Source organism: Onychomys torridus, chromosome 11 (assembly GCF_903995425.1).
Source record: "Onychomys torridus chromosome 11, mOncTor1.1, whole genome shotgun sequence".
NCBI classification, from domain to species: Eukaryota; Metazoa; Chordata; class Mammalia; order Rodentia; family Cricetidae; genus Onychomys; species Onychomys torridus.
In genome coordinates, this window is record NC_050453.1 from 29,305,813 (window position 1) to 29,333,382 (window position 27,570).

General features: G+C 40.7%; 1 protein-coding gene, 1 long non-coding RNA gene and 1 other non-coding gene across 4 annotated transcripts; 1 reads left to right on the forward strand and 2 right to left on the reverse strand.

The window, feature by feature from the left end:
• Positions 1–577: 577 nt before the first annotated feature.
• On the reverse strand, positions 578–3,891 carry LOC118592782. Its single transcript, XR_004946153.1, has 3 exons — positions 3,500–3,891; positions 701–816; positions 578–606 (listed from the first exon to the last, which is right to left on the reverse strand). It is a non-coding gene; the product is annotated as an uncharacterized LOC118592782 (long non-coding RNA).
• Positions 3,892–4,063: 172 nt separating this feature from the next.
• Positions 4,064–26,269, forward strand: Tiprl (TOR signaling pathway regulator). 2 transcript variants are annotated; one of them, XM_036202743.1, is made up of 7 exons: positions 4,064–4,306; positions 13,244–13,423; positions 14,067–14,166; positions 19,598–19,729; positions 20,789–20,884; positions 23,935–23,997; positions 25,280–26,269. In XM_036202743.1, exons 1-7 carry the CDS (start codon positions 4,203–4,205, stop codon positions 25,418–25,420), a joined length of 816 nt encoding a protein of 271 aa, XP_036058636.1. In that variant the 5' UTR covers positions 4,064–4,202; the 3' UTR covers positions 25,421–26,269. The 2 variants fall into 2 exon arrangements, with proteins under 2 accessions (XP_036058636.1, XP_036058637.1); XM_036202744.1 differs by lacking the exon at positions 19,598–19,729.
• On the reverse strand, positions 18,081–18,187 carry LOC118593604. Its single transcript, XR_004946272.1, has one exon. It is a non-coding gene; the product is annotated as a U6 spliceosomal RNA (small nuclear RNA).
• Positions 26,270–27,570: the final 1,301 nt, after the last annotated feature.

Sequence of the window (27,570 nt, forward strand, 5' to 3'; positions counted from 1 at the left end):
CAGTTCCTTGACAACTCCTCAGTCTAAAAGAGACCCAGCTCCTCTACCTCTGCTTTGCCTTATCACTTCCTCTTTCCACCCATCCTGTTTCCTCCTCCTAAGAGCTGGGATTACAGGTGTGTGCCACCACTGCCTGGCTTCTAGTGGCTAGCTCCACACTCTGATCTCCAGGCAAGCTTTATTTGTGAGAGCACGAACAAAATACCACCACATCCCACCTCTTGGGAATATGGGCGTTGTATTCTTAAAATTACTTCCTGCTGTCTGGGGGCACCAGCATCTTTAGAGGACCCTGAAAAACAAATTGGGAGAATTGTGAAGTCCTGGGAGAGCTGGCTGGTACCGTTTGTTATCCAGTCTCTGTGTGACGGGAAAGTGCAGGGCTTGTCTCAAGTCCTGGCTAGAGGAGTCTCTGAGGCTGGACCATCTCAGCTAGCCACCTTGAAGTTGTCCTGAGCAGTTTGTAGTCCAAAGCCAATCTTTAGGTGGTGTTTGTCAGCTTAGTGGTGTTACCATAGTCCAGGTGAATTGTTGTTGTGGGGCCCCATACGCCTTTGGAGACTTCAAAGGTCACTATTAGGCATGGTCTTGGTTCACTGCAGAAAACTGAAACAAAATTCATATGCAGCAAACCTCAAAGAGATTAAAGAACCATAATTTGTTATATATATCCAGAGTACAAAACTTAATTCCTAGTTACCTGGTAGAGACTCAAACACAAAAAAGTCATGTTCAGGAAGTTAGATGAAGCCTTCTAGAATTATGAAGCCTTCTAGAATTAGTTCTCTAGATGACCATTAATATCATGACAAAAACCTGAAAATATATATTAATATTATAAATTTTATATAATATTTATACCTTAAGAAAAGCAAAATAATGTGACTTTTTTTTTTCTTTCCTGAAACAGGATTTCTATGTGTAGACCTAGCTGTCCTGGAGCTTGCTCTGTAGACCAGGCTGGCCTCAAACTCAGATATCTGTCTGCCTCTGCCTCCCAAGTGCTGGGATTAAAGGCGTGCGCCACTACCACCCGGCCCCACCTTTGATTTTTAACTGAACAGGGACTACAGAAAAAAGAGCCAGTTGTCTGCATGGGGGGAATGTGTGAACACAGCAGTGTGACCAGTGGGAAGTGAAATCACTGAGCTGCCTGAAGGCAGAACCAGCTGGTGGTGAGGGGCTGACGCCAGTGGTGTTGGAGCCCAAGTGTCTGTGGCATTTGCTGTAGAGAGGCTGCAATAGAAAACTCCCAGACCCATTCAGAGGGTTTGGGGGAAAAACAGAAAAAGGAAAACCTAGTGGGGTGGTGACTCCAGCAGGAGCCCCCAAATGCAGCTCAGGCATGTGCCTGTGGCTGCAAAGCCACAGGCAAGCGGCTTTTTCGTGAATTTATGCCCCAAAAGTTGGATGCCAAATGAAGCGGAAATCTAATTAATCTTATCAATAAAAACTAGGAGTCAGAGCTGGGCGGTGGTGGCACATGCCTTTAACTCCAGCACTCAGGAGGCAGAGCCAGGTGGATTTCTGTGAGTTTGAGGCCCACCTGAGCTACAGAGAGTTTCAGGAAAGGCACAGAGCTACACAGAGAAACCCTGTCTGGAAAACAAAAAAGAAAACCAAACCAAACCAAACCAAACCAAACCAAACCAAACAAAACAACAACAACAAAACCCTAGGAGTCAGATATCAGGGTAAAACCTGAAAGATCAGACAAGCAGAGGAGCAGCCACCAGTGGCTTCTTACCTCTCCAGATCCTCCAACCAAAAGGGGCCAAGATCCTGTCTCCACCCTACCTTGTCATTTCCTGTCTCCTCTCTATACAGACTTCTACGGTTAACTAGTGGCTGGCTCCGCCCTCTGATCTCCAGGCAAACTTTGTCAGAACCCAAACAAAATATCCCTCAACACGTTCCCCATTCCCCAGTGAACTGTTCCACTGTTTAATAGTTCCCAGGGCCCTACTGCTCCTCCCACCCCAGGAAGAGCTATTGCCTCTGCCCCATGTTGCTGTAACAATTCTTTTTGTGAGGTTTTTGGTTTTTGGTTTTGTTTTTAAATCAGGTTTTTAATAAAAACAAGGAGATACAGAGTGGGTCTTCTTTCTTTCCTATTTTTTGGTTTTTGGGACAAGGTTTCTCTGTGTAGCTCTGACTGTCTGGGAACTCACTCTGTAGACCAGGCTGGCCTCAAACTCTGAGATCCACCTGAGTCTGCCTCCTGAGGGCTGGGATTAAAGGCGTGCACCAAAAACGTCCAGCAAGAGAGTCAATTTTTAAGACACAAGAGAAATATAACCAAGCGAGATGGGTGATCGGAGTGAAAGTATCGCGAGGTCGTTAGGGTTTGACAACAGAGTAGTAATATACGTAACAGCCTGTTCCAAGCATTTAATAAAAAAGTCATGAGCCGGGCATGGTGGTGCACGCCTTTCATCCCAGCACTTGGGAGGCAGAGGTAGACAGATCTCTGAGTTAGAGGCCAGCCTGGGCTACAGAGCAAGCTCCAGGACAGCCAGGTCTACACATAGAAACCCTGTTTCAGGAAAGAAAAAAAAAAAAAAGTCACATTATTTTGCTTATTTTCATTGGCACAATTCCAGAAAGCAAGTATGGAAATAAAATACAACATTGCAGGTTCAAAGATGGAGGAATGTTTTGCTATGTAGACTAGAAAATCAGAGATCCTCCATATTTTTCTTGGCTTAATTTAGAAAAATTCAAAGGAAGAAATCATATAGTAAGAATGTTGGGATGGAGGAAGGCCTGGTGATATATATATATATATATATATATATATAATCCCAATACCAGGGAATCAGCAGAAGGATCAGGGATTCAAGGTCATCCTTAGCTAAAATAGTGAAGGGTCTACCTAGGCTATATGAGACTCTTTTGGAAAAATTGTTGGGATGGCTTTTATTACATGTAATTTGCTCATTCACCTCCTCATTAGGTCTTCTAGCAGATCTAGATAATGTGAGCTTTACAATGAATCTGTAGTGAAAAGGCCCCAGCTTCCTTGGTAAGTTTTCCAGTAGCCAACCACTGTAGGCCAGTGATGAAGGTAGACAACCCTCCACTATTCAGAACGAGCTTCTTCCATGGGGATGCTGACATGCCTACTTTCCATAGGCAACGTGAATGGAGTAACTGGAGTAGGAAGCAAGGACAGAATGCCAACAAAATGAATCAACCCAGAGACCCTGGGCAGGGAAACTGATGATGGGTTCTTGGGTCAGAAATACATACAGAATACCTAAGGAGGAAAGGGTTTATTTGGCTTACACCTCTAGGATGTCAAGGCATGAACTGATTCAGGAACCATGGAGGGACGCTGCTTAGTGGCTCCAGAGTCGAGGGTACGTTTTGAGTGCAAGATGGGTAGGAGTAAGAGGGGGCTGCTGGAACTGAGATGGTAAACAGTTTTGAGAGATGCTCTAATAATAAACCATCTCGTTTTGAGGCAGCTGAAGCCTACAATAATGAGGTGTTTTACCCAAAGGTGCACACAGTTGCACTGCAAGCGTACACGGAGCACCAGGTTTTCAGCGTTGTTTCCACCACACCAGTGTGCAGGCAGCAAAGTCTTCGAATATCAAAAGGATAATTTGCCGCTCCCTTCGCGGTACTAAGAACTGAACACAGGGCCTCGGCGGCTTGCAAGGTAAGTAAGCGCTCTTCCAGAATTGCGCGGTGGAGCCACGATCAATCATTGGCTCGAAGGCCATTGATGCATTGATGTATTCTGTTGGTGCTGCGCCTCCTAAACGCTAGGAGCATTGGGCATGTCCTCAGTACCACGACTCATAAACGCACGAGGTGATGACACTGCTTGGAGGCGTCTGCAAGGCAGAGGAGGATGGGGCTCCGGATCGAGAAAGACGCATTTCCCAAGCCGCTCTGGAGTGACGTCACCGGAAGACTTGAGGCTGAGCGCTCAGGAAAACACCCAGGCGCTCTAAGCCCCGCCCCTCAGCGGCCTCACGTACAACGTGAGTCACGCAGAGCCAGTGGCTCGTCCCGGAAGCAAAATCTGTAGGGGCGGAAGAGACGGCGGAAGGGCGGGCCTACGGCGCGGCGGCAGGGGGCGGGGCCGCAATGGTAACGGACAAACCCCGGAGCCGCGCTTCAGGCAGGGCCGCACTGTGACCGCTGCCGCCCGCACTTGCTCCGAGTGGCCCTACGGCTCCATCTCTGCCATGATGATCCACGGCTTCCAGAGCAGCCACCAGGACTTCTCCTTCGGGCCTTGGAAGCTGACGGCGTCCAAGACCCACATCATGAAGTCTGCGGATGTGGAGAAGTGAGGCTGCGGGGCGGGGCAGGGCCAGGCAGGGCCGGGCAGGGCCGGGCCGGGCCGGGGGTGGAGCTGGGGGTCGAGCGGGCTCCGTGCACCTTCTCGCGGGTCTCGGGACCGCAGGTTCCGACCCTCTGATCCGCCCGTTGATTGACAACTTTAGTAAATGGTTCAGTCCCCAGCTCGCCACCTCTGCTTGCTGAAACTGTCGCTGCGCCGGGCTGAACTGAGCGCGGCTGTTTGGCTGGACTTTCCCCTCGCCTCTCCTATCCTCTGCCTAAGCCTGCGCCACCTTTCAGGGCGTAGATGACCTCTTTCCCGCGGGGCAATGACAGAGATGGAATTTATGTTTAGCTTCTAGCTGGTGGGGTTCTGTGGTGGGCGCTTGAGATTCGGAACACGAACCAATAAGTCTCACAGACTTAATCGTTTGTGAGACCGTTACATTACTGTGTTCAGGATGAAGATGCTTACCCGGAGCGATTTCAGTTTTCAATTTTTTTTTTCTTTTTGCTTTTATCAAATCAGGTGCTGTGATGCCCTTAAGATGTGGAAGGTGAATGATAAAGTCTCAGGGAATTCATAGTTTCATGAGAGACCGTTATAATTACTGTGTGGCTGTTTAGGATGAAGATGTATATACACAGGGCGGTTTGAGAAGTGTGTGTGTGGTCAATGCATTGGGCAGAATCTTTTTTTTTTTCCCCAAGGTGGGGGTTTCTCTGTATGTAACCCGGGTTTTCCTGTAACTCGCTCTGTAGACTAGGCCTTGAACTCACAGAGATCCGCCTGCCTCAGCCTCCAGAATGGGGAATTTGATTGATTGGTAAGTTATTTCGAGACAGGGTTTCTCAGTTTTGTCTTGGTGCCTGTCCTGGATCTCTCTCTGTAGACCAGGCTGGCCTCGAACCCACAGAGATCCTCCTGGCTCTGCCTCCCTAGTGCTGGGATTACAGGCGTGGGCCACCACTGGCCTGGCTTTGGCAGAGTCTTGATCAAGTCTGGGGACTGGGTGGACAAGTAAAGCCAGCAGTCAGAGTGAGCTCTGAGGTGTTTGGGGATGCCTGAACTATATCTAAACAAAATTTTGGGGGCGGCCTGGCAACGTATGTTTGGAGAATTGCCTCCTCTGTCATTGGAGAGTGAGTTCTCCGTTGTACTAAGGAGTTTGGATTTTATCTGATAGCCACCAGGTGTAGTTTTACCCAGAGTCACTAAGTACAGTATGGTTGTGTCTGAAAGGGTTTTTGGAGGTGTTGTAGAAGATGGATTGAAGGTCTGGAGGGCTGTAAAGGAAGCCAGAAAGTGGCAAAGAGATAGTTGAAGGAGCTAAGTGTAAGTGCTTATTAAGTTTGATGGCCAATTGATGGATAAGATATGATGGCAGGATCATATTTAGATATTAAGAATCCCTGGTTTTTAACATGTTTCAAAATTTTAAATTCAGAATATGTTTTAAAATATTTTTATTGTATGTGTATGAGTGTTAGGTGGCATTTTATGTGGGCCTGGTACAGAAAAGGGGGGTTGGATCCCCTGGAACTGGAGTTAATGGACCACTCTAAGCCTCCATGGTGCTGGAAACTGAACCCAGTCCTCTGCAAGAGCAGCAATGCTCTAACCTAGCACCATCTTCCTAGCCCATAAATTTAGAGTATCTTAAACAAGACCCAAACACCTCATTTCTAATGTCACCTTCACCTTTAGCAAGTAGATATCCCAAGTGATAGAGCTGGAAGCCAATAGGTAGAGCATTTGGAGCAACTTACCTAAATAACACTGATTCTTTTACATATGTAACTGGAGTATTTTGTTGGACTACTAGATTTTTTTTTTCAGATAAATTGAGTAAAACCCATGGAATTACATTTATTATTTCATATTTGATAGAATTCAAGAAAGTAGTTAAACACGTATATTTTACAGAATCTTCTTATGGATATCAATCTTTTAGTATTTAATCTTTTAGGCATTTAATATTTTCCATCCCCTAGTAGTAAAGAATAATTCTTACCTGATTTTATGGTGAAAACATGCCATCTTACTGTTATTAACTATCCTAAAAATACACAGCTTAGAAACCCAGTCACAACAGGTGAAATAGATAGTATGTGCCCAGTTTTTGCATTATATTGTCTTAGGCATTTTTCCATCTTTTCCCTAAATGTTTTTAGTGATTTTATAATATTTCATCATATGGTTCCAAGTTTGTATAACCATTTATTGTGGGGTTTTGTTGTTTTTTGAGACAGGATCTCTGCTGACCTAGGATTCACTGTGTAGACCAGGCTGGCCTCAACACACAGATCTGTTTGCCTCTGCCTCCTGAGTGCTGGAACTAAATATGTGAGCCTCCATACCTCACTTATCTATTGGTAGTTTTTTTGTTTTTTAAAGATTTATTTAATTTATTATATATGGTATATAGCATGTATGACTGCAGGCCAGAAGAGGGCACCAGAACTCATTACAGATAGTTGTGAGCCACCATGTGGTTGCTGGGAATTGAACTTAGGACTCTGGAAGAACAGCCAGTGCTCTTAACCTCTGAGCTATCTCTCCAGCCCTCTATTGGTAGTTTTGAGACAGGTCTCTCCGCATATGGCTGCTCTGAAACTCTCAGAAACCAGCCTGTCTCTGCCAGCCTGAGTGCTGGGATTAAAAGCTTGGGCCACCATGCCTTTATTATTTTTTTCCTTTTTTTGGGGGGGGGGGCAGTGGTGATGCACACCTCTAATCCCAGCACTTGGGAGGCAGAGGCAGGCAAATCCCTGAGTTTGAGGCTAGGCTGGTCTATGGAGTGAGTTCCAGGACAGCCAGGGCTACACAGAAACCCTGCCATCCCACCCCACTCCCCAAAAAAGAAAAAGCTTTTTTCACCTCACATATAACCACTTATTTTTATTTGGACACTCAGTATTCCTTTTACACTATTATAACAGAAGTTATTAGTATGTATGATCCAATCTCCTTCCTGTACTTGGTTATTTTGTGTTGCTATCTTGAGTCAGAAATTATAAATCTGATTAAGTTCTTAGACTGTTTTGCTTGATTGTGGTCCCAGGTGGGCAGTGTCCTAGAGAATCTAGTAAGCAAGTGTTGTGACCCTGACCCCAGGGTGGGATGTCAGTGCCCTAGACAGCCTTTTGAGCAAGTGTTGTAACCCTGGCTCCAGGGTGGGATGTCAGTGTCCTAGAGAATCTAGTAGGTAAGTGTTGTGACTGTGGCCCCAGGGCGGAATGTCAGTGTCCTAGAGAATCTAGAGAATCTAGTAAGCATGTGTTGTGACTGTGGCCCCAGGGGGGAATGTCAATGCTCTCTAGACAGCCTTGTGAGCAAGTGTGACTCTGGCTCCAGGGTGGATGTCAGTGTCCTAGACAACCTTTTGAGCAAGTGTTGTGACTGTGGCCCCAGGGTGGGATGTCAGTGTCCTAGACAGCCTTTTGAGCAAGTGTTGGTTTCTGCCCTCGTTTGTAGCTGCTGTAGTTCCTTTTTAACAACAATTTTGAAATTGCTAAGAAGTTGAAAATTTTACTGAGTTTTTTTTTTCTTACAAGTGACAGATTCTTCATTATCTTTTCTTCATAGCTATGATTGATATTAGATGTCATGTAAAAACACAAAGTTCAGCAAAATATGGGGGTGTAGCGCGTTGTAAGTCATCTCCTAGGTGATATTTAAACTCTTTTTTTTTTTTTTCTTTAACTGTTATGGGCCTTTGATGACCCAGAAATGAGATAGATGTTTCTCATAAGGAGCAGTATTTCTCCCCTCTAAAACCTAACTTATTTTATTTGATCATATAGATTTTTTTAAATTAATTGATTTTAATATGTACACAAAAACTTGTTTGTCTAATTGGAAATAAATTTAAAGCTATTGAAAAGAATATAAATGTGCATAGATCTTTTCTTTATGTAAGATTATATTGTTACATAATGGGTTTCATGATGACATTTTTCGACATGTACATAATGTATTTCAATTACATTTACCTCTCATACTACATGTTTATTCCCCTCTGATTCCTGCTAATCTCCTTTTTATTCCTATCTAGTCCCCCTTCTATTTTCTTGTAAGACTATTTCTTTCTTTCTTTTTTTTTTTTTTTCCCAATGCAGGGTCTCACTGTGCAGACCAGGCTGCCCTTGAACTCACAGAACTGAGATTAAAGGCATGTGCCACCATACTTGGCAAGAATATATTCTCTTATTTTGTCTTTCCTAATTCAGGCTGTGGTGGAAGACTCCTTTAATCTCAGCACTCGAGGCAGAGGCAGGCAGATCTCTGTGAGTTCGAGGCTGGCCTGGTCTATAGATCAATTCCAGGACAGTCTCCAAAGCTACACAGAGAAACCCTGTTTCGAAAAACAACAAAACCTAAATAAGTGTATTTGTTTGTTTTTCTAGCCTATAGTAGATTAGGAACCAAATGAAAAGGGGTGAGTGTTGGGTCTGGGGTCTCACAATAATGGGGGACAGACCTCCAAACTCTATTAAACCAGAAGCAAACTTTATTCCATAAATATAAATAATGAAAAAAATTTAAAAAAATATCACAGGGCACAAAAGCTTATCAGCTAGCTGAGACCACAGCCAATGTTGGAATTCTGAGGCTGTGGCAATAGAGTACTGGCCCCCATTTATAGTACCAGGCATGGGATGCATGCTAGAAGTCATGTAGAAACAACTATTAAAAGTTAACTTTGGTCCAGGCAGTTGTTGGCTATAAGGGTCAAGAGGGTTAAAAGTTAACCCCTGGCTGTTGACAGAGGAGCTGGCTGTAAAGCAGACAGCCATTGCTAGCAGTTAACCTTTAGAGCTGATGATTGTCTGTTTTTATCTCTTAAGCTTATAATTTTATATTTCTATATTCCTGGACCCTTCATGAGGATAATTCAGGAGTGGAGCCCTTCATTCTGGAGCAGCTGTAGATTTATACACTATTTAACTTGACACAGCTCCATATGTTGTTATGTGTGATAATCATTGCCAAGAAATGGTAAAATAAGATAGATGTTTCTTGCTTAAGGACACAGAAAAGTCAACTATTTAAATTGGATAGTCTCTAAGCAGCCATATCAGAAGGCTTATCTTTATCTATACTTATGTAGATATAAGTTCATCTGCAGAGTTCCCAAAAGGAAAAATTTTCTTTTCCAATCATCTCCCTGCCCAGATGGAGACACTGGATGAAACCTGGTGTGTTTAAATTAGCAACTCAGACACTTAGTTAAATATACACTTTAAAGCCTCTTGTGAAATTTTCTTCATAATAACCATTCAAACAAAAAAATTCTATGTTAAGAGTAATAGTAGTTCATGATTCATAGCGAGGCTAGGACTTGACTCCTGGAAACCTAGTCGGATGGTTAGAAGGTATCAGGAAACCTGTCTAGTAGCAGAAGCGTTAGCACCTAGTGACATAGGTGAATGAACAAGCTTTTGTAATTTAAACAACTGTTCTGTATGTACTTTCTTTTACTCTCCCTTCTTATTTCAACCTTTTGTTTTCCTGGTTCAGCAAAAGCCAGGAAAATCAACAACATTATAAGCAAAATGTTATCCAATTGTACACTGCATACTTTATTGTAAAGTATGGTATAAAAACTGGTCAATATATAGTTTTATACTTTAAAAACCCCACAAATCTATGGAACATTTAAAAAAGTTTCTAAAATCAGTAAGATTTGGTTCATAAGGTCTCTGGAAAATGTACTTGCTTAGAACCTTTGTGTTAGGTCTGTTTTCAGACTGTGAAATATAGAGACCTGCAGGTTTTGTCTGTCTGTCTGTTTGATTTTTAGACGAGATCTCACTTATTCCTGATTGGCCCAGAACTCACTGTGTACATCAGGCTAGCCCCAAAGTCACAGAGATCTGCCTTCTGAGTACTGGGATTAAAGGTGTGCACTACTAAGCCCAGATTCAGGGTGTTGGTTTTTGTTTTTGTTTTGAGAAAGGGTGTAAATTGCAGCTCTGGTTGGTCTAAAACTTATGTCAACCAGGCTTTCACAGAGATCTGCCTCTACCGATACGTCTTGAGTGCTAGGACTAAAGGTGTGCACCACCACATTTAGGTGAGACTTGTCTTTTGAAGTGGTAAGAATATAATCATTATATATGTGTGTGTGTGTGTGTGTGTGTGTGTGTGTGTGTGTGTATGTATATATATATATTAATGTATTTCTCACACACACACACACACACACACACACACACACATATATATACTGTGTATTTTATAATGCCAGCTAGTAAGTGATTAAAAAACAAGGCAAGGTACCTGGGTGGGAGACATTATTTTAGGTGGGATGATATGAGATCAGTTCTTAAACAGTGGAATATACATATTTGTCTACTCTATAAAACCTGTCTAGCTGGGCAGTGGTGGCGCACGCCTGTAATCCCAGCATTCGGGAGGCAGAGCCAGGCGGATCTTTGTGAGTTCGAGCCCAGCCTGGTCTACCAATGAGATCCAGGAAAGGCGTAAAGCTACACAGAGAAACCCTGTCTCGAAAAACCAAAACAAAAAACAAAAAACAAAAAAACCCTGTCCATCTGTCTAAAAGAACTTGAGTTTCTGTGCAAGGCTTTACTGTTTTTTTCCTTTCCTTCTCTTTGACTTGCTTCCTTTCCTGCTCCTCTTTCTATTACTTGGCAGCTTCACTCTTCAGTTCATGCCTCATGACTTCTGTTTCATGCTGTGTCTCTTAAACAGTGCTGCTTGTGACTGTTCACTCAGATTTCGGAATGGAGAGAATAACAGTAGTAATTGGTCATTATTCAACCCAGCATAAGCATATTGGGCCAAGTTTCAGGGTTTCTAGCCAGCCCATGGGTAATTGCCTTTGGTTGAGATGTTGAACTTTCATCCCTGAATTGGAAGTTCAGGTTGTCACCAAGGTGATTAGATCATGAAGTGCGGCAGTCTATGTACCCACAGCTTTGTTTTTCCAAACATGAATAACTAATTGTCACTTAGTTTTACAGAAGCTAGGGTTGCAGATAGGAGATATGTGCCCAGCCTGTGCAAGGCCCTGAGTTCAGTCTCAGGTATCAAAAAGCAAAAAGAAATCTTTTAACTGGGACTATAAACCCAGCTTTTAAAAACATTAATATTTTTATGTTTATTGAATGTTATTCTAATCTTAAATAGTCTTTTTTAATTTTTGGGGTTTTTTTTGGTTTTTTGAGACAGGGTTTCTCTGTGTAGCTTTGCACCTTTCCTGGATCTCGCTCTGTAGATCAGGCTGGCCTCAAACTCAAAGATCCCCCTGCCTTTGCCTCCTGAGTGCTGGGATTACAGGCGTGCACCACCACCGCCTGGCTAAATAATAAACTCAGAGTCAGATATTGGGGTGAAAGCTGAAAGATCAGAGAAGCAGGGGAAGCCACAGCTACCACCTATTACCTCACCAACTCCACAAATCCTCTGACTGAAAAAGCCTATGAGTCCTCACCCGAAAGGGTCTCAGCTGAACTGCTTTAGTTCCTGTGTCCTGATATACCTTTCTCCGCCCTGCGGGCACTTCCAGGAATTAAAGGTGTGTAGCACCACTGTGTGGCTGTTTCCAGTGTGGCCTTGAACTCACAGATCCAGACAGATCTCTGCCTCCTGAGTGATAGGATTAAGGGTGTATGCAACCACTGTCTGGCCTGTATGTCTAATCTAGTGGCTGGCTCTAAAGCAGTTCAGCTGAGACCCTTTTGGGTGAGGACGACTCAGAGGCTTTCAGACTGAGGATTCATGGAAACAGGATGGGCTCAGGAGTTGGTGAGGTAATAGGTGGTAGCTGTGACCTGCTCTGATTTCTTTCAGCCTTTACCCCAATATCTGGCTCTGAGTTTTTTATTATAAGAACATTTAAGATTTGAACAACAATTAAAGCTAACTATAATTACATCATTTTCCCCTTTCCCTTTGCCAACCCTTCCTGTGTAATCCTCTGCTTGCTCTCAAATTCATGACCTCCTTTAATTATTGTTGTTGGTGGTGTGTGTGTATGTATTGTAGGAATCATGCTGGCTTAGTAGAGTAGCGGTGGTTGTAGGTTCTCTCTAAGAACCATAACCTCACTAGTCCCAGGTTGTTGGCAAGGTTTCTAGTTCCTCTCGAGTGGCCAATTAGAGAGCTGTTGGTTACCACCAAGATACATGTACCACTATTGTATCTTTGCACTTGTTTGCATTTATTGTTCCATGTTAGTTGTGTTGTAGTTCATAGTTGTCAAACCCAGTTGTCTTAAGGACTAGAGGACCAGTGAACTGGACAGCACCTGCCCCAACTTAGAGGGTGGCAACTTGTACTTAGCATCAACCAGGTGGTGCTGTATGACAAAGCAGGCCGTGTGTTGTTAGGCCAACTTTTTTCTTTTTTTAAACCAGAAGTTACAATTTACACAACAATAACAACAACAACAACAAAAATCTCAATTTTTCTTGACAACTTTTCAAGTAGGAAAACAATACCATTCATACTAACAAACACATCTGTGTATTACTGATTTGTGATGCTGACTTATCTTCTAATGAAGTTGCCTGTTTGAGACACGTGTAAAGCATATGGCCTAGCATGTTGGATAAAGGCCTGGGTATTATACTATCAAGAGTACTATTGTACTCTTGAACTTTCTGGGCTTTTCTTGGCTCACAGAATGGTTCTGAGGATCAAATTTTACAAGTAGTGAAATTGGAATTGATATTTATTATCTTAAAATCCTCACTTTTTTTTCCCATATATATATATATGTCACGTAGTGCTCTCTTACCTAGGTTAGTGCTATAAATACTTGATGAACAAATAGGTGATAAGCCTTTCATAGATTTGTTTTAAACGTTATGCACTATTGAACGCGTTCTGTGAAGTCAGAATTGGGTTGGGGTGAAAAGGAAACAGTGACAGTGAAGATAATGATCTGCCCTGGTCTCTGCCTCTGTGCAGGCTAGCTGATGAATTGCATATGCCATCCCTCCCCGAAATGATGTTTGGAGACAACGTTCTAAGGATCCAGCATGGCTCTGGCTTTGGAATCGAGTTCAATGCTACAGATGCACTCAGATGTGTAAACAACTACCAAGGAATGCTTAAAGTAGCCTGTGCTGAAGAGTGGCAGGAAAGTAGGTGAGAATTTGGGTGGTACAGGTTAAACATAGGAAAGAAGTGGTCAGTAAGGATATGTGTGTTTTGTTAGAATTAAACTTGAAAACTGTATTAGTCTAAAGCACATTTTTCTGAGCCCTGTTTGAATATTTGTTAAGTTGATATATTTGAGCTGATCTGTGTAGGTATCCTTTCTCCAGACTGTCAGTGTCCTTAAGTCCAGTCAGTCCATTGTATTTTAATGTTCCTGGTTTTGAAGAAAAACATTTTCTTGTAATTTTCATTGAATATCTGTAGAGTATTAAAACTAAAGAAAATGTTTAGTTTTTGTTTTTTGCTACTTAAATCAGCAATTATTTACTGTATACTGGGTGTTTGGGAGGATAGAAAGAAATGTAAGCTTTAAGTCATTCTTAGGCAGTGTAAGATGACCTAGCAAGACTGTACCATCACTGACAAGTTAAATAACAGCTAAATGTTCAGAAAACAGTAAGAAAGGTTTATGCTAGTGAATGGCAGTGTATATATGCCTTTAATAGGATGATTTATATTGTATGTGTATTGTAGGATATTTTATATTACATATACAGTGTATAATTTGGTGTGCATATGAATACTGATAATATGTATTCTAAATCTCATCTTTTTTGCTTTGATATTTGAGGACGGAGGGTGAACACTCCAAAGAAGTTATTAAACCATATGATTGGACCTATACAACAGATTATAAAGGAACGTTACTTGGAGAATCTCTTAAGTTAAAGGTAAATTTGAATTTTTTGTTTTTATAAATCATTAATTTTCTTGGATAATTTCAGCACTAGATCTTTTACTTATGTGTATTATTTTTCCCCTCTGTTTCATCCTGCTTATTTTTGGTTGTGGCAGGCTTTAGATCCTAATATAAGGGGATTTAGTTTAATTAGTTAATTAATTAATCTATTAGTGGAAAATAAAAGGAAGATATAGGCAGTTTCCTTTTTTGTTTTTCTTTCCTGTCTTCTTTTTTGAGATGGAGTCTTATGAGGCTGATATTGAACTTTTGGGCTCAGGTACCCTTTCTGCCTGGGCCTCCCGAGTATCTGGAACTATCGGTGTGGTATGCACAAGTACCTGCCTAGGAACAATGTTCTTTAAACCTTACTTTGTCTTGGTGTTAGCAGTGTCACAGTTAAGCATCTGTCCTTGGTAATGCAGGAGAAATAGCTAGCTAGTAGCTTAGAGTTTTACGCATGAGCAAACAGAACTGTTGAACAGAAACTTCTATCCTGCTTGCACTGAGTATAAATTGGTATGATTTTAGATGAGTTACTTTTTTCTTTTCTTTTGAATGGCCAGGAGCTTTCTGTGTAGTCCAGTTTGGCTTTGAACTCAGAGATTCACCTGCCTTTGCTACCCTGGTACTAGGATCAAAGTCATGCGCCATCACCCTTTAGGTGACATAGTAATAATACATAGTAATGCTTATCCATCACAGAACTTTTATATGAATAGTTCACGAGCACATTCTAATTACCTTTTAACATGTTGTGTTAATGCTGAGCTGCTCTGTGCAATCCCTGCTTGAGAATGTTGCTTGATGGGAGGGGCACTGGGAACGTGGAATTGGAAGGTCTCTATCTACTAGCTGCATTTAAGAGCTACATTGGGGCTGGAGAGATGGCTCAATGATTAAGAGCACTGACTGCTCTTCCAGAGGTCCTGAGTTCAATTCCCAGCAACCACATGGTGGCTCACAACCACCTGTAATGAGATCTGGTCTCCTCTTCTGGCCTACAGTCATACATGCTGTATACATAATAAATAAATAAATCTTAAAAAAAAAAAAAAAAGCTACATTGACATGGAAGTGAAACTAGTGGGCCTTAGGCTGTCTGTCTGTCAGGCATAAGGAATGAGGAATAAGGAACAAGATTGTTTTAGTGTAAACTATCTTCCTTAACAGTTACTTTAGGGCTGGTGAGATGGCTCAGTGAAAAAACGCACTTGCTGCCAAGGTTGATGACCCATGCTTGATCCCTGGAACTTAATGTGGTGGCAAGATAGAGCAAACACCTACAAGTTGTCCCCTGACCTCCACACACACATACAAATACCACACAGAACTAATTTTTTTTAAAGTAAAAGTTATTGGAGGCTATATCATAAGTTTATGTTAGCTGGACATGTGAGAGCATGTATGAAATTCTTGTCTACAGTTTTTTAGTTTCATGAGATAGAAACTAATTCTTTTGGTGTGTGTGGAGGGGGAGGTGTTCTTTTTTTTCTTTTTTGTTTTAGTTATTTTTTGTTCGTTTGATTTTTTTTTTTTTTTTTTTTTTTTTTTTTTTTTTTTTTTTTTTGAGACAGGTTCCTTTGTGTAGTCCTGGTCTCCTGGAACTCACTGTAGACCAGGCTGGCCACCAACTGATAGTAACCAGCCTGCATTTTCCTCTCACATGCTGAGATTAAAGGGTGTTTAACACTATGCCAACCGAAACTAATTCTTCGTTTCTCCTCCTCCATACTTTTCTGTGTGTCCTTCGAGTACAGAAACAAATTTGAGAGAATAAGACGTTCACTCATTTATTCATTTCATCAGACATATCTTAAACTTTTGCTGTATGCCATTGTATAGTCCAGTGAGAGAGTGGGGTGACTTTGTTCTCTTGAGAGCCTTACAGACTGTGGTCTCTGTCCAAGCTTCTAATTGAAGAAGTTTGCAGAGAGCTTAGGTCATTTAATATTTTGTTGCTGGGAATCAAACCTCATGCAATAGTGATGATGATTGCTTTATGGATTCACTTAGGAAAAGCTGCATTAGCTGTAAGTATAGCATCTGGAGCAAGAACCAAGGCAATAGAGATGGAGTCTGTATAGGAGATAAAACTATGTGCTTGGTATTCTCTTACCAACACTTTCACTATAATATGTCTTCTAAGGTGTTGCTGATGTCAGTGTGATCTCCCACTCTGGTAGTGATGAGTGATGTCCTTAGGCTTTGTCAGAATATAGGCTTTGCTTCAAATCAGCATCATTTACCAACTTGGCAAAGCAATTTGCACTCTGTGTGTTTGTGTGTGTGTGTGTGTGTTAGGGGTATACATATGCCACAGTGTGTGTAGGATAGGACATCCTTGGGTGTGGATTCTTGTCTTCCATCTTGTTGGAGACAGGGTTTCTGTTGTTTTTTTCTGATGTGTCTAGCAAGTTTCTGGAGATTCTCCTGTCACCACCTTTAGGAGCAACAGTACTGCACACATGCACTATTGTGTCTGGTTTTCTGTTGACTTTGGGTTCTTCAAAGTCAGACCTTGCCCATTGAGTCATCTCCCCACAATGTGATCTTTTGCAAAGTCTTATTTTGATAAGTGGACAACACCAGTTGTGAGGCAGATCCCATGTGTAACGTATTTAATGCAGTATCTGTCACACAGTGAAGACCTCAACAGATGGTCTCAAATACCAGGGGACTGTGTTTATTGAAACAGTGGGAATGACATAAGATGCTTTATGGTCTAAAGTTGATGAATGTGGCTTTCTGTTGTTGTTGTTGTTGTTGTTGTTTTAATGGAATGACTGAGGCTGTAAGTTAAGAGTACTTACTGCTCTTGCAGAGGACCCAGGTTCAGTTCCCAGCACCCACAGGGTAGCTCACAACCATCTGTAACTCTAGTTCCAAGGGATCTGATGTCCTGATACTTGTGGGCACCAGGAATGCATGTGGTGTACATATATACATGCAGGCCAAACACTCATTCACATAAAGTAAATAAATCTTGTAAAAAAAATCTTTTTACATGGAAAGGTTTTCAGGTAAATTATTAGAATTTTGTCCTTTAGTGATCAAAAATAACCTTGCAAGGTAGGTCCAATTTTCCTCATTTTGTAGATGAAGTATAGGGTTTACAACTTAAATTATGATTTTGGATAACACACTGCCCATAACTTAGTGTTTTGCACATTTATTATATGTAGATCAATTCCATAGGAATTTATGAAGGGCTTTTTTGTTATTTTTATTTTGCGGGGTGGTGGTGGTGGTGTATGTGTTCCGAGACAGTTTCTCTGTGTTGACCTGGCTGTCCTGGTTCTCTCTCTGTAGACCAGATTGGCCTCAAACTCATAGAGCTCCTCCTACCTCTGCCTTCTGAGTGTTGAGATTCAAGGTGTGCACCACCACTGCCCAGGTTTTGTTGTTATTTTTAAAATTTGTATGTATAATACTGATTGAGATGTCAAATTCTGAAGTCTTCCCTATAACACTCTTTAAAGGCTGGAGAGATGGCTCAGTGGTTAAGAGCCCTTGTTCTTTCAGAGGACCAGATTTGGCTTCTAGCACCCACATGGTGGCTCATAACCATCTCTACACTAAAGTTCCTGGAGGTACCTGATGTCTGTCCTCTTCTGGCCTCCAAGGGCACCACATATGTGCAGGCAAAACGTGTACACACACACACACACACACACACACACACACACACACACACACCATAAAAAAACCCCAAATATTCAAAAACCCTGTGTATGTAGGAAGTTTATGTCAGTAAAAGATATTTTCTGTAGAGAGTCAAAGTTTCAGAACATGTGACATTAGAACAGAGTCTGTCCCTTGCCTTCAAATCCTTGGGTTTTTTTTTTTTTTTTTTTTTAGTTGCTGGAGGCACTTATGTATATGTGGGTGTGTATTTTTTTTTTTTTTAATGTGGAATGCTTCACGAATTTGCGTGTCATCCTTGCGCAGGGGCCATGCTAATCTTCTCTGTATCGTTCCAATTTTAGTGTATGTGCTGCTGAATCGAGCATGTGGGTGTGTATTTTATTGTTGTCTCCTTTTTGGTTGCTTAATTTTTATTCTTTGAGCTATAGTATGGTGTAAAAAGCCACTCACAAAGTTGGGCTAACACTAACCTGACTAGATTAATGTTCAGCTTTGTACTTATTAGCTGGCCCAAAGATGATGATCTGAGAATATAGTTAATGAAAAATTTAAATGTCCAGTATGTGCCTGACCCATAGTGATGTACCCAGAGATGGCTGTTTTCTTCTTGTTTAAATAACTAACTAGATTCTGTGGAAGACTGCTTCTTATAGTTGCACTGGATCCTTTTAATAAAATATGCTTTGTGTCCATGCTTAATATCTTATCTTTAAAATTTACCAGTTTAGCCAGTGGTGGCGGCGCACGCCTTTAATCCCAGCACTTGGGAGGCAAGGCCAGGCGGATCTCTGTGAGTTCGAGGCCAGCCTGGTCTACAGAGTGAGTTTCAGGACAGGCCCCAAAACTACACAGAGAAACCTTGTCTTGAAAAAACCAAAAAGGAAGAAAAAAAAAATTTACCAGCTTAGCAATTTCTAAGTATATATTTTCTTTGTTTTTGTTTTGCTTTTTTGTTGTTTTTTGTTTTGTTTGTTTTAGTTAATGCTTTTATTTTATTTCTTTTTAATTTTTTTGTGGGGGGGGTGCTACAAGTGTGAGGCGCAGATATGGAGGGACTGGGAAATGAGCGGGATTGGGGTGCATGATGTGAAGTTCCCAAAGAATCAATAAACAAATTATTAAAAAAATATTTGGGTGACTGTCAACATAGTGTTATCATGTGTGGCCCACCTAACACATTAATGCTTTTACAATAACAAACAAACCAGGCAGTTTCTAAGTCCATATAGTTGAGAAGAGTTAAACATTAGCATGCTTGTGTAACAGTCTCCCCAGTGCTGGCCTTGCATGCAGGAGCCTCCACACCTGGCTTTTCTGTGGATCCTGGGGATTGAACACAGGCTATCATGCTTTTGCTTCAGGAACTGCATTTCCCACCCCTAAGATAGGTGCCATTTTAACCAAAGAAAGTATTTCTCCAGTTCCAGATGAGGATATATACAGATGCACTCTGATGGCAGGGAACCACACTCACTTACTTTTATGGTAGCTGTAGCTTATCATGCTGATTTTCAGTTGATAATTTTCTCATCTTCACAACAGAATACTTCATTATATAATGAAAGATGGTCCATTTGGACTCGGATAGGAAGTTGGAGCACCAGTTATCTATAGTGTTGTCAGAATGGAGGCAAAGTCTAATCTCTCGGTGTCTACTAATTACATCTAAATTTAGAACTGTATGCTGTTGCTATGCAGAGAAAATGATAAAAACTTTCTTGCAACTCTAGTGCTTTATATTAAACCCCGCCCCCACTTAAAATTGAGTATTTCAGGTTGTACCTACAACAGATCATATAGATACAGAGAAATTGAAAGCCAGAGAACAGATTAAATTTTTTGAAGAAGTTCTCCTGTTTGAGGATGAATTACATGATCATGGAGTTTCCAGTCTGAGCGTGAAAATTGTGAGTATTATGATTATTAAATTGATATCATTCTTCTGTTCTTTTGTTTATTTGTTTCTTTGTTTCAAGACAGGGTTTTTCTGTGTAGCTTTGGTGCCTGTCCTAGAACTCACTCAGTAGCCCAGGATGGCCTCAAACTCACAGAGATCCACCTGGCTCTGCCTCCTGAGTGCTGGGATTAAAGGCGTGTGCCACTGCCACCTGGCTTATTTTTCCGTTCTTAACATTGGCTAACATGATGCCATGTACAATTTCTTTTGTGTCTAGAGCACATCCTCGTGAATAGCCTTTATGAAATTTATGAAAAACATGGATATATTAGTCTGTTTCTTTAATATACTTGCTTGGCTACTTTGTAGGTTATTTGCTTATTATTTAACTTGAATAAATGAAAACTGTGGCTTCCCATGTTTTGAATTAAAAATGATTATTTGTAGGGTCTACAAGTAGCCTGTTGGATTTATTTTATATGTATGAATGTTTTACTCTCATGCACTACCTGCTTGCCTGGTGCCCTTGGAGGTCAGAAAGGGCATTGCATCTCTGGAACTGGAGTTACAGATGGTTGTGAGTTTAGGAGACTAAAACCATGTTAAATGACCTGCTAAGGGCTATGAGGCTAGTTGGAGCTAGGACAGAGAACCTCTATCTAGTTGGTCCCTGATTTGGAATCTTCAGCTTATCATTATTTTGTCTTTATGTTGGTGTGGAAGTGATAAGCATTTATTCTTAACTATATTTTGGATTTTGAATTTTGTCTTTTCCATGTTATCACTGTGTGATTTGATACTCTTGATGCTGGGCAGTGAACTGCAGTGCCTGGTCAGCAGTGTGACTGGAAATGCCTGGTACTCTGTGTCCTTGCATTGCTGAGCTATGATATCAAATAGGTCAGATCTGTTAAGAGCATCTTAGATAGGTATTTTAAATGTCCATAAACCAGAGAGCATCTTTACTGTGGATTTACCTTTCTTCAGTGCTACTCTTTTTTTCTTTCCATAGAGAAATAAGCTATTTAATTTTCATTAACATTTTAATGTACTGTTTTTATCCCCCTAGAGAGTAATGCCTTCCAGCTTTTTTCTGCTATTGCGGTTTTTCCTGAGAATTGATGGAGTGCTTATCAGAATGAATGACACAAGGCTTTACCATGAGGTACTGGCACTCATGTTAAGAGTATACAAATTGATATAGAGCCTGCTTATGTTGTTTTATTGTCACTTAGGTTTTGAGATTAAGTAATGATTCTTGTTAAATGATCATCTATTAACCCATAAATTGAGTGTTTTTAAGTTTACTGACTACACATTTTTCAAAGTTCTGGTAATCAAAAATGTTTTATAAAAAACACTTTCTGGGTATGAGTGATGCCTTGACTAAAAATTTTGTATATATTTAACCTGTATTTAAGGAAAACTGTCCCTTAGCTTGTAACTTTTATGGATAGTATTACTATAGAATGTCCTGATGTTAGCAATCCCACTTAAAACATAAAAAACTGCCTCCTGCAGCTTGTATCACATGCTCACTTGGTAGTTACTCTCAAGGTGGACAGCGCTGTCTTCTGTCTGAAGGAACTTACGCATGTTTAAACGGGTGTTAAAGGAGGAGTGGATGCGTCTAAAGTGAGTCATAGGAGGTTTCCAGTAGCTGGAGAACAGCTTGTCTTTTCGAATATTTAAGTCAGAATTGGCATCTCACAGGAAGGAATTAGACATTTTGCTTCCCCTTGAAGCAGCACAGTGAGTGTGATTGGCCTCTTTCTTCTCTCTCTTTCCTTCTCCCTCTCCCTCCTCCTCTATTATGTAGCCCTGGCTGTTCTAGAACTCTGTGTATATCAGGCTGGTCTCAGAACTGCTTGCCTCTGCTGGGATCAGAGGTGTATGTTACCACATCTGATGGCCTTTTCCCTTCCTATAAGTAAAACCAAAATACTACATTTTTCTCATAGTGAAATCTAAATCTCAAAAACACTATGTTTAAATCTATTTTATAAAGTTATCCTAAAAGGTTCTATTACACAGTAATTTATAAATATTTATCATGTATTTGATCAGAGTTGTATATACTTGAACGTTCACAGGAACATGAAGGAACTTAATAAATTTGATTAAACTGTTTATATCCATACAGTAGTAGCAGAAAAATAAATACCCATCAACATTGACCGTAAACAACTAAATTGAGCTACTTTGGAAAGGTGCCCATCTCAATGAATTTTTTGTTTGTTTGTTTGTTTGTTTGTTTTTTGAGAAAGGGTTTCTCTGTAGCTTTGGAGCCTGTCCTGGACTATCTCTGTAGACCAGACTGGCCTCAAACTCACAGAGATCCACCTGCCTCTGCTTCCCGAGTGCTGGGATTACAGACGTGCGCCACCACCACCCGGCCTCAATGAATTTTTAAAGTTCAGTGTGAACTATTTAAGATTTTGTGTTCAGGCTTTGAAATGGGAAAGGCTGTGTTATCAGAAGTAGCTATGATCGATATTTTATTTCTTATTTATACTTTTATATTACTGATTTATGGTGAACATTAATTTTTTTCTTGTTTCTTATTGATATAAAAGACTGAAACCTTAAAGGAGTATAATTTTGTACATTTTTCTGTGTTGAAAAGTTGTTTTTTTTTTTTTCTTCCGAGACAGGGTTTCCCTTTGTAGCTTTGCCTCTTTCCTGGAACTCACTTGGTAGCCCAGGCTGGCCTCGAACTCACAGAGATCCGCCTGGCTCTGCCTCCGAGTGCTGGGATTAAAGGCATGCGCCACCACTGCCCGGCGAAAAGTTTTTATCCTAAAAGCAAATTATAATAAATTTTCAATTCATTCTTAGGTATTTATCTATCTATCTATCTATCTATCTATTTATTTATATTTTTTTTAGACAGGGTCTCTCTATATATATCTCTGACTGTCTTAAAAGTTATTATTTCTATTTAGACCAGGCTGCCCTCAAACTCAGAGATAGCTCCCTGCCTCTGCCTTTCTAGTGTTGGGGTTAAAGGTATTCACCACCATGCCTGGCAAAATGCAGTTCTTTGACCTAACCGTAAAAGTCTTAAATGAGAGAAACTGAGTGCGAAAGGGTGGGTTTCCATTTATTTATATTAATTGATTGATTGATTAATTAATTAAATTTGGGGTTTTTTTTTGAGATCTGTTTGTCCTGGAACTCACTCTATAGACCAGGCTGGCCCCAAACTCACAGAGATTCGCCTGCCTCTGCCTCCCAAATGCTGGGATTATGGACATGTGCCACTATGCTTGGCTTCCCCTAGACTCACCCAGTGTTTCACTGTATAGCTCAGGCTGGCCTTAAACTTCTGGGGTTCTCCTGCCTAAAACTCCAGGTACGTGAATACAGGCACACACTACCATTCCTAGCTGTCCTCCAGTGCTTTCTTGACACACCAACAGCTGTATAACTTAGTCTGTTTTGGTGTCTTGTGTTTTGAGTCAGGGTTTTTCACTATGTAATTGTTGGCTCTGAGACCTGCTATGAAGACCAGGCTGGCCTTGAACTCACACAGGTCTACCTGCTTCTGGTAAAGTAAGGAATTTGGCAAGATGTTTGTGGGAATAGGAAAGTATTAAAAAAAAAAAAATGGCCAGGCGGTAGTGGCGCACACCTTTAATCCCAGCATTCAGAGGCAGAGCCAGGTGGATCTCTGAGTTTGAGGCCAGTCTGAGCTACTAAGTGAGTTCCAGGAAAAGGCGCAAAGCTATGCAGAGAAACCCTGTCTCGAAACCCCCCCTCCAAAAAATAATAATAATAAAAATAAATAAACTTTTTTTTTGTACAAAAGGAGCCAGTGAAAAAATAAGATAGCTTATGAAAAAGATTTCATTTAAAACTTGAAGCCTGTAGTTATCTCTATTTCTATTGTACATAGATACATCCCATCAAAGTACAGCCTTTGTGTGTGTGTATGTGCATGCGAGTGTATGTCGACATGGTAATAATCAAGTCTGCTTGCTTGTGTGTGCCTGGAGTTACTTCTGGAGTTACTGTGTTTGTAGGGTTAGGAAATAGTATTTCAGAATTCTTGTTGATAATTAAAAACATTTCTCAATGTAGAGCCAAATATTTTCATCACAATTCATGCTTCTCTTACAACCTGTCCTAAAATGTAGACAGTCTGTTTTATAGGAAGGATTTTTGTAAAATCAATATAAAATATATTGTAATTTCTTTTATTTTTAAACATAGGCTGACAAGACCTACATGTTACGAGAATATACATCACGAGAGAGCAAAATTGCTAATTTAATGGTAAGTACTTGAATTTTAATGGTTCATTTTAAATCTGTTATCCGACTAATCCCATTCATCTAAATTTACATTGTAAGTGTGCTCATCCTCAGGGCTCTGCTGAGTGATCTATTGAGTGCATCTCCTCTGAGGTTGTCTCAAGCACCAGGGCATCAGGGGTTGTTCAGTATCTTAGTTGTCACTCATCTTATTTCCACTGTTGGTTCTGAAGAAACTGAAACCCGGAGATGCCATGATCTGAGTCCCATAGCTGCAGCTGGCGCCACTGGATGTTTGTCTAACTTAGTACCTTGCCTCTCTAGAATTATTTTTAAATATTTTTTTTTTCATTTTTTGAAATTATACTATATGGTTTCATAAATTTTTCCTTTCTGTCCTCCCATGTACCTCCCTCCCCTTACTCTCTTTCAAATTCATGGTCTCTTTTCTTTCTAGTAGTTGTTGAATGTGTGTGTTTCTTTCTTTCTTTTCTTTTCTTTTTTTTTTTTTTGAGACAGGGTTTCTCTGTGTAGCTTTGTGCCTTTCCTGGAACTCGCTTTGGAGACCAGGCTGGCCTCGAACTCATAGAGATCCACCTGCCTCTGCCTCCTGAGTACTGGGATTAAAGGTGTGCACCACCACCGCCTGGCTGTTTCTTAAATACATAAATACAACCTGCTCAGTCTGTATGTTATTTGTATGTATATATTTTTACACATTCGTTTTTCTTCCAAAAACTGGTCATTTTGTGACCTGACCTGTGTATTCTGGCATAGTTTTCCTGTGTATTTTGCTCATTGGAATTTGTGAAGCTCTTCCTTAGTACTTGGATTTTGCAGAGTGGCTTAGAAGGTGGTACCTTTCTACAAACTTAATATTTTTTTTAACCTGTGTACTTATTTCTATCTGAATATAGAGTAGTACCCTTGAGTTAGAATAGTTACTCGGTTTCTGTCATAGAATATGAACTGGGCACTAATTCAAGACTTGTCTTTCAAGTTACTCAAGGAACAGGAACCAGGGAGGGACTTGGTCAAAATGTATGAAAGTCTTTCAGCACTTATGGTAGCACTGTAAATTACTTGACCCTGAGTTCCTTGAAGGTCCTTCAACAACACAGTTGAATGACTTAGTAGTGACAAATACCTTTTATTTGGGGGAGCGCTTAATGATGCTCCTTATAGTGTGTGATGTCCCTTATTTTGAAATTGGCGTCCTTTATGAATGTTTGAACTAGAAGATCTCAGAAATTGTCCAGGCCATAACTTCAGTATTTACTAATACGATTTTGTGTTTTCCCTAGCATGTTCCACCTTCCCTCTTCACAGAACCTAACGAAATATCACAATATTTGCCAGTCAAGGAGGCAGTTTGTGAGAAGCTAGTATTTCCAGAAAGGATTGATCCTAACCCTGCGGACTCACAAAATACACCCTCGGAATAGAATGTGACACAGCATACTCTCCTTGTGGAACCTGACGGACACCTTGGCTATCTGTAGGGATAGTTTTATTATGAGAATTAATTTCCTTGCTTATGCTCAGATTTTCTGTAGCCTTAAAGGAAAATAAAAGATCATTGCAGGCAGCTTCCACTCAACTCCCATTTATACTGTCTGTCTTCAAATTTCCACTGGAGATATGTGCTCTGGAGCTAAATTTGGATTCCTAAATTATCACAGATTGTGACCTCAGCAGCAGTGATGTGAATGTGTCTCAGGAGGGGGACAAGATCTGCATCCATCAAGAAGCGTCGTCTTCTCCTGTGAAGAGGCTGAATTGTAAATCCCGTCACTGAGTCCCGATGCCTGCGACTGTCATAGGATTCTGACTGCATGTTGATGTACTGTGTTGGCTCTTGGCTTTGGGCTTTCTGGTGTTTATTCGCACTTCTGGAGAGTTGTGACGTGTCACCTAAGAAATTAATCTTGTATTATTCATTAGTTTGAGTTTCTGGGCAACATCATATTGTGTGTGTTTGTACACACATGTATTTTTAAAACTCTTCATTTAAATGTCTGTCTCTGAGTAGTGTTAGATTACTTATTTTGATAATTCATTGTTAAAATTGTGGAGAATTAAAAGAATTGACTTTTTTTTTTTTAAAAAAAACAATAAAAGTGGGTGGTGGGAAAGATGAATGTACTTCTGAAGATTTTATTTTAGTGTATTCTGGTGAGGAATACCAAGAAAATGTCTCTGGCCATTTCTAAATATGACATATACCATTTTATATTTATTTGTCCAAGTGTCTTTTGTAAGAGGAGAATAAATAATAAGGAATTACAGATTCATATTTTGCTATTTATTTCAGTTTTCCTTGAGCTTAACTGCAGAGTGGCTTAGGGTCTCTCTTTTCATTCACTCCTTATGTTTTGAGCCTGTCGATAGTGCAGATTACAAATGGAAATTGGTAGGCAGTTATGGACGTGATCCTGTAGTTTACCTCTGAGCTCTTACCCCTCTTCTCTCTCTGTTCTTTACATTCTGTGGGCAGTTTAAGTAGTCAGAAAATATGCATACGTGCCATGTATAGCATCCCATAAACAATTCAATCCTGAGTGCTATGTTGTCTGATGTGGTATAGGGAATACATAATGAAGGCATACAACACAGTTGGTCCTTTATACCTGTGGGTGCTACATATGTGGATTCAACTAGCTACTCATGAAAAGATTTGAAAAAATACTCCCATCTATATTGACCATGCACAGATTTTTGCCATTATTCCCTGACTAACAGTTTAACAACCGTTTATGAGGTATTAACAACTGTACTAGGTCTTACAGATAATCTAGAGATTTAAAGTGTGAGAGGATTCAGTGGCTTATTTTACATTTTGGTCTTTGTATGAATATGAGCCAACTCTCCTATGACGACTGAGACAGCTTTTCATGGGGCCAAGGTCTACCAGAAAATACAAAAGTTAGTACAGGCTTTGGAAAAGCAGTGATGGAGCTAATAAGGAGGATAGTGGGAGGACCAACTTTAGTAATCAGTTCTGATTCAAAAGAAACTGTAGCGGGCCTTGACATTGTCCTTACCAATTTAACAAGGAACAGAAAGCTGGGTGATCTATACAACTACCACTTTTGGTGAGATTACAAGACAGACAAACTGAATCCCAGGGAATGTAAGCCCCGAGGAGAAAAAGGACACAGACCTCTTCGTCTTCAGAACACAAGAGCAAGGCAGCCACTATCTCCACAAGCATAAAGAAACATTAACAGACATCATGTTACAAATTCTTCCTTTTTAATTATTTCTTCTACTTATTTATTTGTTTTTTCTCTTAAGATAGTGTTTCTCTGTGTAGTCCTGGCTGTCTTGGACCTCATTCTGTGGACCAGGATGGCCTCAAACTCACAGAGATCCGCCTGCCTCTGCCTTTTGAGTGCTGGGATTACAGGCGTGCGCCACCACTACCTTTTTTTTGAGCTGAGGACCGAACCCAGGGCCTTGTGCTTGCTAGGCAAGCGCTCCACCACTGAGCTAAACCCCACCCCCTACCTTTTATTTTTTTTTAAGATTATAATGTAATTACATCATTTCCCCGTAGCTTTCCTCCTCTCAACCCTCCATACACTCCTCTTGG